Raw genomic sequence first — 14,118 nt, forward strand, 5'->3', positions numbered from 1 at the left:
ATCACTTCAACAGTGCCTGCAAGCTTTGGAGTTTCTGCATTCGAACCAAGTTATTCATAGAGACATCAAGAGTGACAACATCCTGTTGGGAATGGATGGCTCTGTCAAGTTAAGTGAGTAGGAGTGATAATAACTTCTCTTCCCTCTGGGACCCTGTCTCCTCTGGGATGGTAATCATATAAGAGTAGCTACAAGACTCACCAAAGAATCTTATTTCTTGGATATGCAGGCACTTTATGTTACTCAGCACTATATAGGATGACATTTTTTCCCCACTCATACATTCAATGAAAAACATTTATTGTGTTGGTCAACAAGGATACTTTTGCCTGTATTTAAGTAGTTCTCAATCTACTATGGGAAACATAAAATACATAGTTAGAAAAAAGAGTTTAGTGTAATAACTTTCATTCAGTCATTTATTTAGCAAACTTTTATAAAATGTCTGTTTATGTGCTCGGCCATCTGAGAATGAAAAATGTGAGTAAGAACACATAGTTCTTATTGAAGGTTTCATAATTAAGTAAACATATAATAGCAATATAATGGGAATGAATAGCAGGCAGAACATTCTGTTCAGAAGTGTAAGGATGAAGAATCCAGACAAACAGATTGTGTCACAGGTGGATGGGCAGCTTATGGGAAGACTGTTAGCAGTTTCTACCCTGGGGCACAAGAGGAGGAACTAATTAAATCAGGGTCATGCCTCAATTCAGTTCAGTCACTCAGTCATGTCCAACTCATTGCGACCCCATGGACTGTAGCACACCAGGCTTCCCTGTCCATCAACAACTCCGGAACTTGCTCAAACTCATGTCCATCGAGTTGGTGATGCCATCCACTATCTCATCCTCTGTCGTCCCCTTCTCCTCCCACCTTCAATCTTTCCCAGCATCAGGGTCTTTTCCAGTGAGTCAGTTCTTCACATCAGGTGGACAAAGTATTGGAGTTTCAGCTTCAGCATCAGTCCTTTCAATGAATATTCAGGACTGATTTCCTTTAGGATGGACTGGTTTGGATCTCCTTGCAGTCCAAGGGACTCTCAAGAGTCTTCTCCAACACCACAGTTGAAAAACATCAATTCTTCAGTGCTCAGCTTTCTTTATAGTCCAACTCTCACATCCATACTTGACTAGTGGAAAAACCATAGCTTGACTAGACGGAACTTTTGTCGGCAGGGTAATGTCTCTGCTTTTATTTTAATATTCTAAGTTGGTAATAACTTTTCTTCCAAGGAGCAAGTGTCTTTTAATTTCATGGCTGAAGTCACCATCTGCAGTGATTTTAAAGCCCCCAAACATCAAGTCTTTTACTGTTTCCCCATCTATTTGCCATGAAGTGATGGGACCAGATGCCATAATCTTAGTTTTCTGAATGCTGAGTTTTAAGCCAACTTTTTCACTCTCCTCTTTCACTTTCATCAAGAGTCTCTTTAGTTTTTCACTTTCTGCCATAAGGGTGGTGTCATCTGCGTATCAGAGGTTATTGATATTTCTCCTGGCAATTTTGATTCCAGCTTGTGCTTCATCCAGCTTGGCATTTCTCATGATGTACTCTGCATATAAATTAAATAAACATGGTGACAATATACAGCCTTGATGTACTCCTTTTCCTATTGGAACCAGTCTGTTGTTCCATGTGCAGTTCTAACTGTTGCTTCCTGACCTGCATACAGATTTCTTAAGAGGTAGGTCAGGTGGTCTAGTATTCCCATCTCTTTCAGAATTTTCCACAGTTTGTTGTGATCCACACACTCAGAGTCTTTAGTGTAGTCAATAAAGCAGAAGTAGATGTTTTTCTGGAACTCTCTTGCTTTTTCGATGATCCAACTGTTGTTGCCCATTTGCTCTCTGGTTCCTCTGCCTTTTCTAAAACCAGCTTGAATATCTGGAGGTTCACAGTTCATGTATGTTGAAGTCTAGCTTGGAGAATTTTGAGCATTACTTTACTAGCATGTGAGATGAATGCAATTGTGCATTAGTTTGAGCATTCTTTGGCATTGCCTTTCTTTGGAATTGGAATGAAAACTGACCTTTTCCAGTACTGTGGCCACTGTTGAGTTTTCCTGATATGCTGGCATCTTGAGTGCAGCACTTTCACAGCATCATCTTTTAGGATTGGAAATAGCTCAACGGGAATTCCATCACCTCCACCAGCTTTGTTCATAATGAGGCTTCCTAAGGACCACTTGACTTCTCATTCCAGGATGCCTGGCTCTAGGTGAGTGGTCATACCATCATGATTATCTGGATCGTGAAGTTCTTCTATGTATTCTTGCCACCTCTTCTTAATATCTTCTGCTTCTGTCCTTTATTGTGCCCATCTTTGTATTGAAACCTTACCTTAGTATATCTAATTTTCTTGAAGAGATCTCTAGTCTTTCCCATTCTATTGTTTTCCTCTATTTCTTTGCAGTGATATCTGGGGAAGGCTTTCTTATCTCTCCTTGTTATTCTTTGGAACTCTGTATTCAAATGGGTATATCTTTCCTTTTCTCCTTTGATTTTTGCTTCTCTTCTTTTCACAGCTACTTGTAAGGCCTCCTTAGACAGCCATTTTGCTTTTTTGCATTTCTTTTTCTTGGGGATGATCTTGATTCCCGTCTTCTGTACAATGTCACGAGCATCCTTCCATAGTTCTTCAGGTACTCTATCAGATCTAATCCCTTGAGTCTATTTATTACTTCCACTGTATAATCATAAGGGATTTGATTTAGGTCATACCTAAATGGTCTAGTGGTTTTCCCTACTTTCTTCAGTTTAAGTCTGAGTTTGGCAATAAGGAGTTCATGATCTGAGCAGTCAGCTCCTGGTCTTGTTTTTGCTGACTGTATAGAGCTTCTCCATCTTTGGCTGCAAAGAATATAATCAATCTGATTTCAGTGTTAACCATCTGGTGTTGTCCGTGTGTAGAGTCTTCTCTTGTGTTGTTGAAAGAGGGTGTTGCTACGACCAGTGAATTCTCTTGGCAAAACTCTATTAGCCTTTGCCCTGCTTCATTCTGTACTCAAAGGCCAAATTTGCCTGTTACTCCAGGTGTTTCTTGACTTCCTACTTTTGCATTCCAGTTCCCTATAATGAAAAGGACATCTTTTTTGGGTGTTAGTTCTAGAAGGTCTTGTAGGTCTTCATAGAACCCTTCAACTTCAGCTTCTTCAGTGTTACTGGTTGCAACATAGACTTGTATTACTGTGATATTGAATTGTTTGCCTTGGAAACGAACAGAAATCATTCTGTCGTTTTTGAGATTGTGCCTAAGTACTGTATTTCGGACTCTTGTTGACTGTGATGGTGACCCCATTGTTTCTATGGGATTCTTGCCCACAGCAGTAGATATGATGGTCATCTGAGTTAAATTCACCCATTCCTGTCCATTTTAGTTTGCTGACTCCTAAAATGCCTATGTTCACTCTTGCCATCTCCTGTGTGACCACTTCCAACTTGCCTTGATTCATGGACTTAACATTCCAGGTTCCTATGCAATATTGCTTTTTACAGCATTGGACTTTGCTTCTATCACTAGTCACATCCGCAGGTGGGTGGTGTTTTTGCTTTGGTTCCGTCTCTTCATTCTTTCTGGAATTGTTTCTTCATTGATCCCCAGTAGTATATGGGGCACCTATCGACCTGGAGAGTTTGTCATTCAGTATCCTATCTTTTTGCCTTTTCATACTGTTCATGGGGTTCTCAGGGCAAGAATACTGAAGTGGTTTGCCATTCCCTTCTCAAGTGGACCATATTTTGTCATGCCTAGTTGTAGATGATTAGGGTTTCATGCCTGGGAAATAAAATAAGGACCTCGTAACCAGATACTGGTGTATGGGGATGGTTTTCAGGAGTAAAGCAGAATTGAGGCAGGTAATAGGTGTCAAAATGGGCAGCTTAGCCTTTAATGCCTAGTGTTTCTGGTTTGAGGAGGAGTAGGAAGGTAGAAATGTTTCATGTTTCTCCTTAAAGTCTGAACAGGGCAGAGCCTAGGAGCTGGATATGAAGGTGGTAGTTATGTGACTCCAGCTTTGGAGAGACAAGGGATGTAGTGGCTAGGACACCGGGAGAGCTTGATACCTAGAGGGAGGCATGCACTATTTATAGAAGGAACACTCTGCATATGAATCGTTTCTGTCTTTTCTTTTTCAGCTGATTTTGGATTTTGTGCTCAGATCACCCCAGAGCAGAGCAAACGGAGCACCATGGTGGGAACACCGTACTGGATGGCACCAGAGGTTGTAACCCGGAAAGCCTATGGGCCTAAGGTTGACATTTGGTCCTTGGGCATCATGGCCATTGAAATGATTGAAGGGGAGCCCCCATACCTCAACGAAAACCCTCTGAGAGTGAGTGTTACTCGTCCCATATCAAGATGTTTGGGCTGTTGAATTTCTCTTTTCTGGATCAAACTAGGCAGTGATAAAGCATACATGCTTAAAGAAAATGTAAATTAGCAGTCATTCATTCATATATTTAGTGATTTTTTTGAGTTCTTATGGGCAAGAAACGGTTCTGATAATAATAAAACAAATTAGTATATAGTAACAGAAGATAAGAGCTGTGAAAGAAATAGAGAGTAAGAGGGGGAAGGACAGAGAAGTGTGCTGTTTTATTTTAGGTGGAGAATGAATTCCTCTCTTATAACTTATCTGAGGAGAAATCTGAAGAAAAAAAAGGAATGAAAAAATAAAAAGAAAAATGAAAAAAGGAATGAGCCTTGAGATTAATCTGAAGTAAGAATTTTCGAGTTATCAAGTGTATAAAGAACTTGTTTAGAGAACATACTTGATACATCCTTGGGAAAACCAAGTAGACTAGTGTCCCTGAAGTGAGTGAGCAGAGTGGACAAGGTTCTGACCATGTTAAGTTAAAATGTTTATTAGACATCTTAAGTGGAGGTATTGAGTAGAATTGGGCATCAGAGTTCAGAGTTCAAGAGTGAGTATTCAGGACTCGAAATACAAATTTATTAGTAGGTATTATATAGTTGGTTTATTTAAAAATCAGAGGTAGATGATAATGAGATCACTCACCTAGGGAGTCAGGTAGTACTGATACCCGGAATACTCTCATGTTTACAAATTAGAGGAACCAGCAAAGTTGACTAATGGGCAGCCTTCCTGGTAGAAGGAGAACTGAGAGACGTGTCCCGGAGGCCAAGAGGACAAAGTGTTTTGAGAAGGAGAATGGACCAGTGTGTCAAATGTGACTATGTTGCATTTAAGATAATCCTAGGTAATGATCATAAGATTGGCCTGTGTGAAGGTTATTGATGACTTTGACAGTCAGTTTCACTGGAGTGATGGGAATGAAAGTCTGATTAGAGTAAATCCACCAGAGTGAAGAAATGACATGTATAAGCAGTTACTTTTCATTATTTTCTTTCAGAGGAATTTTGCGGTTATGCTAACAGAGAAGTGAGTGGAGCCATATCTTGAAGTAGAGACTAGGGGGGTTTTCTTTTTTTGTTTTGAAGATGATATTATCATAGCATGTTTTTGTGCTGATGAGAATTATCTAGTAGAGAGGAAAATGGTCATGTACAAGAGTGATGTGACATCTGTAGGAGAGATAGTGATATCCTTAAGTAGATCAGGGGGGTTGGATCAAATACTGAAGTAAAGATCATCAAATTAGAACTTGGACAGTTTATTATTATAATAGGAGAGGGAAAGCAGCATATGTGAATACAGATGCAGGTAGGGTGGTAATTTTGATTATGGGCAAATGTGAGAGTTATTCTGATTGTTTTTATTTTGTTATTTATTCCAACCTCTCATTCGGTGTAAGAATTCCCTGAGTTTTGTCGCTAATCAACAGTCATGTAATTTTAGCCGGTTACCTCTTGGATAGCCCTGATTATTGAAAAGTGTTTTAGTGTACCAAACTGAAACTACCTTCCATAGTTTCTTCTCTTGGCTCCCAGTATTGCCCTGTGGATCCACATGCCACTCGTCTTCCTCCACCTTAGAGTGCCTTGAAAATGATGATGAGTAGTAGTAACAGAAATAAGACTGGGATCAAAGTCAGAGGACATGAGGTTGTGTAAACAGCATGATGCCAAGCATATCTCTTTATGTTTTAGGACTTTATCTATGAAATGGGGATGATAATTCTTGCCCTGCCTATTACCCAGAGTTATTGTGGTCATTAAATGAGATAGTGTTTGTGTAAACACTTTACAAAATAAAGTTCAGATTGCTTTAAAAGGTTTAGTATGATGATTTTCTTTATCTTTCCCAGGAGATGGCTTCATATTAGAGAACCAAGATGGCAGCAGTGAAACAGATTGCTCCTTTATGGAACAGTTCCTTTATATATTCTTTTCCTGCTAGAAGAGATCAGTTTTTAGATGACTGAGATGATGGCACTAGGAATAATAAATTTCCTTCAGTAAATGGCTGGTGTTTAACTCATTAGGCTAAATGTATAGTAAACCATTTAGATTTAAATCAATAATAATAAATGCTTGGATCTGTAACACACTTCATAAGCTTATGAAGTGCTTTCAATATGTTATCATTTTATTTTACAGACATGTGAGATAGGCACTGTTAACATCCCTGTTTTACAGATGAGGAAGTTAGAAATCCACTGGAAATTTGGCTCTTAAGTCATATTCTCTCCAGTATACTGAAGCTGCCTCTTTGTCTTCTGAAGGCTGAAGGCAGCCAACCATATTTCTTGATGGCCTGTCTGGGAACCAGGAAAGAACCCCAGGTAGAGCCCAGGGCAATTCTGTTTGTATTTCCAGGCCTTGTACCTCATTGCCACCAATGGGACCCCAGAGCTTCAGAACCCAGAGAAGCTGTCAGCTATCTTCCGAGACTTTCTGAACCGCTGTCTTGAGATGGATGTGGAGAAGAGAGGTTCGGCTAAAGAACTGCTGCAGGTAACTGTCCCTATGTAGGGAGGCACCTAATTCAGAGAATCACATAACCAGGGCTTTTTTTTGCTGCATTTTTGTATGGCTGTTACAGAACTAGGCTTTTCTTCTAGCTCGTCCCACACTCCTATTCCCCTCATCTTGTTCATCCCTGTACCTTTGCTCATGTTACTCCCTTGGGCTCTTCCTCAGCCTATTAAAACTCTGTACTTTCTCCTAGACTATATCTTACAGAGTTATTTTCTGAGCTCTTATTGAGCTTTGCCTTTATCTTCCCTTGGTGCTTGTTTTGTTCTGCCTGAATTAGTCTAGCAGAGTTTGAGTCTTGATGAGAAGAAATTTTTTGCATGCAAATCTTATACAAGTTATATTTTACTGGGATAAACCCAAAAGATAGATTTTTAGGAAAGAGGATAGTTAGTGCAGCATTTCATTTAGAGGATAGTTAGTGCAGCATTTCAATTCTTCCTAGTTTCTTCATGGAAACCCTTGCAGATGGTGGGAATGATAGTCTGCTTGTTTGTTCATTTATTTCAGTTTTTAGGCCATGCCACATGGCATGCGGGATCTTAGTGCCCTGACCAGGGATCAAACCTGTGCCCTTCTGCAGTGTAAGCTTGGAGTCTTAACCATTGGATCACCAGGAAGGTCCCTATAGTCTGCTTGTTTGGAGTGAGATCGTGACAGGCTGTGGGGAACCTGAAGTTGGGGGTTTACCCAGCCTTATATATTCCACCAGCTTAATCCTGAAGTTATACCATAATTATTTAATATGGTTTCAAAATTTGCTTTTAGTTGACCACATTATCTATATTTAGCATTTATGTTTCAGTTACAATTTCTCATTACTAGTGTTATTTTACTACATTGCCAACTGGTGATTTACTAAGTGTGACATGCAACTTAATGACAATGAGTAATGTATAGATTTGCACAGTCAGTCAGTATACAAAAGTCATAAAACTTTTGTATTTTGAGGACTAACACAGGGCAGGGCAGGGCAGGATGTACCATACTGCATCACATTAAAGCTAATTATGAACAATTCTGTCTTCTTTACTGTTAGTAGATCATAGCTTCTATGTTATTAATCCTTGGTTTCCTCTTACCTGGGACCTGAATCAAAATAGGTATTCAGTGGGAGAAAACATTTGCAAATGATATGACTGATAAAGCATTAATATCCAAAATATATAACCAGCTCATACACCTCAGGAAAAAAAAAAAAAAAAAACCCTACAAACAACCCAGTTAAAAAATGGGCAGAAGACCTGAATAGACATTTTTCCAAAGAGAAAATGCAGATGGTCAGCAGGCACATGAAAAGATGCTTAGTATTGCTAAATATCAGGGAAATGCAAATCAAAACCACAGTGAGAAATCACCTCACACCTGTCAGAATGGCTGTCATCAAAAAGAATCCAAATAACAAATGTTGACAAGGATGTGGAGAAAAGGGAACCCTCCTACACGCTTGATGGGGATATAAATTGGTACAGCTAATATGGAAAACAATATGGAGGTTTCTCAAGAAACTAAAAACAGAACTATGATATGACCCAGTGGTTCCAGTCCTGGATATATATATGAAATAAACAAAAACTAATATGAAAAGATACATGCAACTCAGTGTTCATAGCAACATTATTTATAATTGCCAAGATATGTAAGTGACCTCAGTGTCCATCAGGAGATGAATGGATAAAGAAGATGTGGATGAATACTACTCAACCATAAAAAAGAATGAAATCTTGCCATTTGCAACAACATGGATGGACTTGGAGGATATTATGCTAAGTGAAATAAGTCAGACAGAAAAACAAATATTGTATGACATCACTTATATGTGGAATCTAAAAAGTAAAATAAACTAGTTAATATAACAAAAAAGAAACAGATTCACAGATATAGAGAATAAATTAGTGGTTACCAGTGGAGAGAGGGAAAGTAGGGGAGGGACATTATATGGGTAGGGTATTAAGAGATACAAATTATGATATGTAAAACAAGCTGTAAGGATATATTGTATAACCCAGGAAATATAGCCAATATTTTATACTTAGTTATAAATGGAGTGTAACCTATAAAAATTGTGAAGCACTATATTATATACCTGTGACTTATGCAATGGGCTTCCCTAATAGCTCAATGGTAAAGAATCTGCCTGCCAATGCAATAGATGCAGGTTCGATCCCTGGGTTGGGAAGATTCACCGGAGAAGGAAATGGCAAGCCACTCCAGTATTCTTGCCTGGGAGATCCCATAGACAAAGGAGCCTGGCAGGCTACAGTCCATGGAGTTGCAAAAGAATCGGACATGGCTTAGTGATTAAACAACAACAATAAACTTATATAACATTGTATATCAACTATACTTCAATTAAAAAATAGGTATTCAGAAAATGTTTGTTGAATTGAATGGAATTGCTTAAACCTTCATTGAAATGTTACCTTCTGGAGATATTTATCATCTCTTTGTAATCAGAGTTACTGACTACAGAGCATTGATATATTAGATATGAGATCTGGGTTCTGCCAAGCCCATTAGTTTCTAGCATCCTTTGGGACAAAACCTCCTTATAACAGGCAGTATATATAATATAGGATCCTTTTCCTTTCATATGAAGTTTTTTCTGGAAACACCAAGCTTTGGGAAATGTGCAAATAGTTTAAGCCTCAAGATGATATTGTTGACTAGGTATTAAAATATAGTTACTGAAAGATTAATGTCCTCTAGAGTTTTTTTCCTGGTATAATAATACATGACAAATAATAAATGCATTGTGTTGAATCTTTATCATATTCTAGGCACTAAGCACTTTATATATTTTTTTAATCTATTCTTTTTTAATAAACCTGTGATTTATAGATTTTTGTATTCCCATTTTTACAGGTGAGGAAACTGAGATTTCAAGTGTTCAATAACTTTGCGTGATTAAAGTAACTGAGAAATGGTGGATCCAGGATTTAAATCTATGTGTATTTGGCTCTCAAGTGTGTATATTCTTGGCCACTGTCTGGTTCCAAGTGTTAAAGCTGGAAAGACCTTAGAGCTTATCTTGTCTGATTTATTCATTACACAGAGAAGGAAACTGAGGCCTCCTAATTGGGTGTTGGATCATGATGCTTTCTCAACTCAGGGGAATTGTATAAACATGCAATCTGAGAACACTGACTCTTTAACTTGTTACCGTACATTGTAAATATTCTAAATGATGACTTTCAGAATCTCAGATCATGAAAGCTTCACATCTGTTTCTCCTGTGAGAACGATATATATGGATAGAAATACATAGGGGCTTTTGTTGGAATTCATATCTTTATAATTTAGCCAAGATCTTCTATTCCTTTTGTAGTAATAGTTTCTTATTCTCAGTACCTCTTTGAGTCCCATCTCTGTTCAGAGGGATGGTGTGGGGAGGGAGGAGGGAGGAGGGTTCAGGATGGGGAACACATGTATACCTGTGGTGGATTCATTTTGATATTTGGCAAAACTAATACAATTATGTAAAGTTTAAAAATAAAATAAAATTAATTAAAAAAAAAGAATTTGAAGCACTTCTAGCAAAGAATATTTGTAGATATTTCTATATATAGAAATATAGAAATTTTAAAATTTAATGTGTGTGTATACACATATACAATATGATTAATAAAAGAGACTTATGAGGATGGCCAGAAGAATCAAACATACTAATCATTTGCATTAAATAGTTTTGTTTAAACATCAAATTTGGTTCTTAGTGTCCTGGTAGTGAAGACAGAAAAGAAAATATGTTAGTTAGTTCCTATGTTTCTTATCCAATGGGAGAAACATTCTACACCTCAAGACACAAAGCCTTTTCACTAGTAAAATGAAGAAAAGTCATTTTTAGTTGCGAGTTCAGAGTTCTATGATGACTGTTTTCTATAATGTTTTTTTACTGAAAACATAAAAGTAATTTTCAAATGGTGTTTTTACCACAATGGTTGTCTTTAATGGTTGTGGGTATGGCCCACAGTATAGCCCAGTGAAAGTGACTTGGAAAAGGACCAAGTCCTTCCTGGGTTAATTAACCTTACTAAACACAAGGATAGAACAACAGATTCCCAAATCAGTGCTTCTGAAATGCAGAATTGTAGTGTACCATTGGGTCATAATCAGTTAATAACCTTCCCTCTGAGCTCATTATTATTCTGATTATCACCATATTTTGGACTTATATAAAATGAAATCATACAGTACGATCTCTTCTTATGTATGTGTTCTTTCATACAGCATGTCTTCTGTGGGATTCATCCATTTATCAATGTATCAATTACTTATTCCTTTTTATTGCTCTGTAATTTTTGTATAGTATTCTATGAATATAATGTTACTCATTCTTTCAGTCTCTTGGGACATTTAGGTTCTTTCATTTCTGACTATCATAAGTAAAACTGCAGTGAGCATTTATGTGTGTGTCTTCTGGTGAATTCAAAAACTTACTTCTCTTGAAATACATCTAGAAGTGGAATTGGTAGGATATAGGATAGACATGTATTTAGCTATAGGTAGATATGTTATCTTTAAAAGATGTCCTTCAATTTGAAGTTGATGATCTGTACAGTATACAAACATGGATGCCCTGAAAACCTTGTAATGGTTGCTAAAAAATAATGGTAAATTGTCATGTGTCTTTTGTTCTTTTTCTCCTTTCTAGCATCAATTTCTGAAGATTGCCAAGCCTCTCTCCAGCCTCACTCCACTGATTGCTGCTGCAAAGGAAGCAACCAAGAACAATCACTAAAACCACATCACCCCAGCCTCATTGTGCCAAGCCTTCTGTGAAATAAATGCTCATTTCGGAAATTCCAACCCCTGATGCTCTTCCTTGCCTTCTCCTCCCATTTCCTGGTCTAGTGCTCTCAAGACTGATCCTTGAAAACCATGTGTCCAGCATTGAAGAGAACTACAATTAACTAATTGGATGATGGCCATTTTAAAATAAGGAATTTGCTCCCAACCTGTGGATGTGAGGGTGATTTATGACCAAGGACTTACATGAATAAATCCTTGGATTCCTATTTCTGCCCACCCCCCCAACCAATCAGTTCTTGACTATATAAATTTTTGACTTTATAACATTATCAACTTGTGATTAGTTGAGATATTTTTCAGTGCTTGCTTTTCTGTTATCAGACTGCCCAAACACATTATTGTACTTGAAAATAGGAATAGCTCAAGGAATGCCATGCGGGTGATACTCAGCCAGGACATGAAATGGCTCTTCTTTCTGGACCATGACTTTGGCATAGCTGATCCTGATATGGGTGGGAGAGCTACCATGTTTTTCTTTGTGTATGCTTCAAGCATCTTTTTGGGAGGATCTATATCCAATTGTGTTCCCCATGCTACTTCTTGTGAAATGATCTTGGCTATGTAGCCGCTTTTGACTCCTTAAAATTCCCCTAGGCTGCTGCCCCCATTCTGTCCTTGTTTAGAACATTGAGAAGTTTCCTAGGGCACATGCTGGGTGAGAGCAGTGTGAGAAGTCAAGGAAAAAAAAAAAAAACAACAACTGCTTTTAGAACAAAGCTGGGCATCAGAACCTGTCCAGCTATACCTATGTGATGTTTGAAGAACTCAGCATGTTTTTCCATCTGCAACAAGGAGCTAAAAGATTAACTCATCTTCTGATTGCCCTAATCTCTGGGTCAAAGAAAGAACTCCAAATCTGAAACTACATGTTTGTTTTGGATGGATTTGTTGGCCTGAGATGATAGTCTGCCAGCTGTGAGGGGACCCTGTTTTTACACTGCATGGCCAAGCTCTCTGCAAATGGAAATGCTTGCACTGGGTGTTGGGGATGTTTGCTACCTCCTGCTATCTTTGTGGTTTTGGTCCTCCCATTATGGTAGGACCCCTGGCCAGCATTGTGGCTTGTCATGTTAGCCCCAATGGCTACCTTGTCATGCTCTGAGGTACCACTGCCTCTGCAGTTTTATTTCCTTCAATAAAAGGAGATGAAAATGTTCTATTTGGTGTATGCCTTTCTTTCCTTTTTCCCTTCCCTTCTTTTCTAATTTTTTATTTTGATTTTTTCCAAGTTAAGAAAATATACATATATTATAAAAATATTCTTTCTTCCAAAATCATTTGAGATTAAGTTGCAGATAAGATGCTGCTTTACCACTATATACTTAATTTATTGTGTATTCTTTATTCTTAACACTTTTGCAAAGGTGAAGACCCATGAAAGCCAGTGGTGTAGTTTGAAGACCAGACAGCCAGATAGCAGTGGTGTAGGTTCTAGTGGAAGTCTAGGGGATTCCCTGGTGATTCAGTGGTTATGATTATGCCCTTCCACTGCAGGGGGTATGGGTTTGATCCCTGGTCAGGGAACTAAGATCCTGCATGCTGTGCTGCTGCTGCTGCTGCTGCTAAGTTGCTTCAGTCGTGTCCTACTCTGTGCGACTCCCATAGATGGCAGCCCACTAGGCTCCCCCGTCCCTGGGATTCAGAGTGGGTGACATGGCCAAAAAAAAAAAAAAAAAAGGTCTGCACTGCTATATTTAAAATGGATAAGCAATAAGACCCTACGGTATAGCACAGGGAACTCTGCTCAATGTTATGTGGCAATTTGAATGGGAGGGGAGTTTGGAGGAGAATGGATATATGTTTATATTTTTGACTGAGTCCCTTTGCTGTCCACCTGAAACTATAACAACTTTGTTAATCAGCTATACTCCAATATAAAATAAAAAGTAAGGGGGAAAAAAAAGCGCGTCTAGTGGTAGAAGTCTGATTCCTCAGAATCAGGAGCACTGAGGACAGGAGAAGATCAATGTCCTACTGGTACAGTCAGAGAATAGCCTTTCTCCACATTTTTCTTCTGTTCAGACTGTCAGCTAATTGAATGGTGTCCACCCACCTTGAGGAGGCCCATCCGCTTTGTTCAGTCCATCAATTCAAATGCTAAACTCTTCTGGATACACCCTCAAAGGCACACCCAGAAATAACATTTAACGAGATATTGGGCTCCTGATGACCCAGTCAGGTTGACAGAATTAACCATCACACTGCGTTCCCACCTCCAAATGAAGGTGATAACTCCAGGGAAGACTGGTCAGCTGACAACTCTTATAATGCTATGTGATTATGGCTTTTAGACCAGGGGGTCAAAAGTGATGATTAGTGAGACCTGATACTGTCTTATGAAGAAAAATGCAGAGCAACAGGAGATCCTCCTGTAGTTACTGAAAGGACAAGTGTGATTGGATTGCT

General features: G+C 38.5%; 1 protein-coding gene across 4 annotated transcripts in view; it reads left to right on the forward strand.

Moving 5' to 3' along the window:
- The window catches only part of PAK1 (p21 (RAC1) activated kinase 1), a 160,671-nt gene extending 147,802 nt beyond the window's left edge, over window positions 1–12,869 (forward strand). For all 4 annotated transcript variants that reach the window (XM_070782772.1, XM_019955101.2, XM_019955102.2 and 1 more), the window contains 4 exons: window positions 14–113; window positions 4,137–4,333; window positions 6,742–6,879; window positions 11,555–12,869. In XM_070782772.1, coding sequence (XP_070638873.1) covers window positions 14–113; window positions 4,137–4,333; window positions 6,742–6,879; window positions 11,555–11,641 — 522 coding nt within the window. In that variant the 3' untranslated portion in view covers window positions 11,642–12,869. The remainder of the gene's footprint in view (window positions 1–13; window positions 114–4,136; window positions 4,334–6,741; window positions 6,880–11,554) is intronic.
- Window positions 12,870–14,118: the final 1,249 nt, after the last annotated feature.

The sequence above is a fragment of the Bos indicus genome, chromosome 29 (assembly GCF_029378745.1).
Source record: "Bos indicus isolate NIAB-ARS_2022 breed Sahiwal x Tharparkar chromosome 29, NIAB-ARS_B.indTharparkar_mat_pri_1.0, whole genome shotgun sequence".
In the NCBI taxonomy this organism is placed as follows: domain Eukaryota; kingdom Metazoa; phylum Chordata; class Mammalia; order Artiodactyla; family Bovidae; genus Bos; species Bos indicus.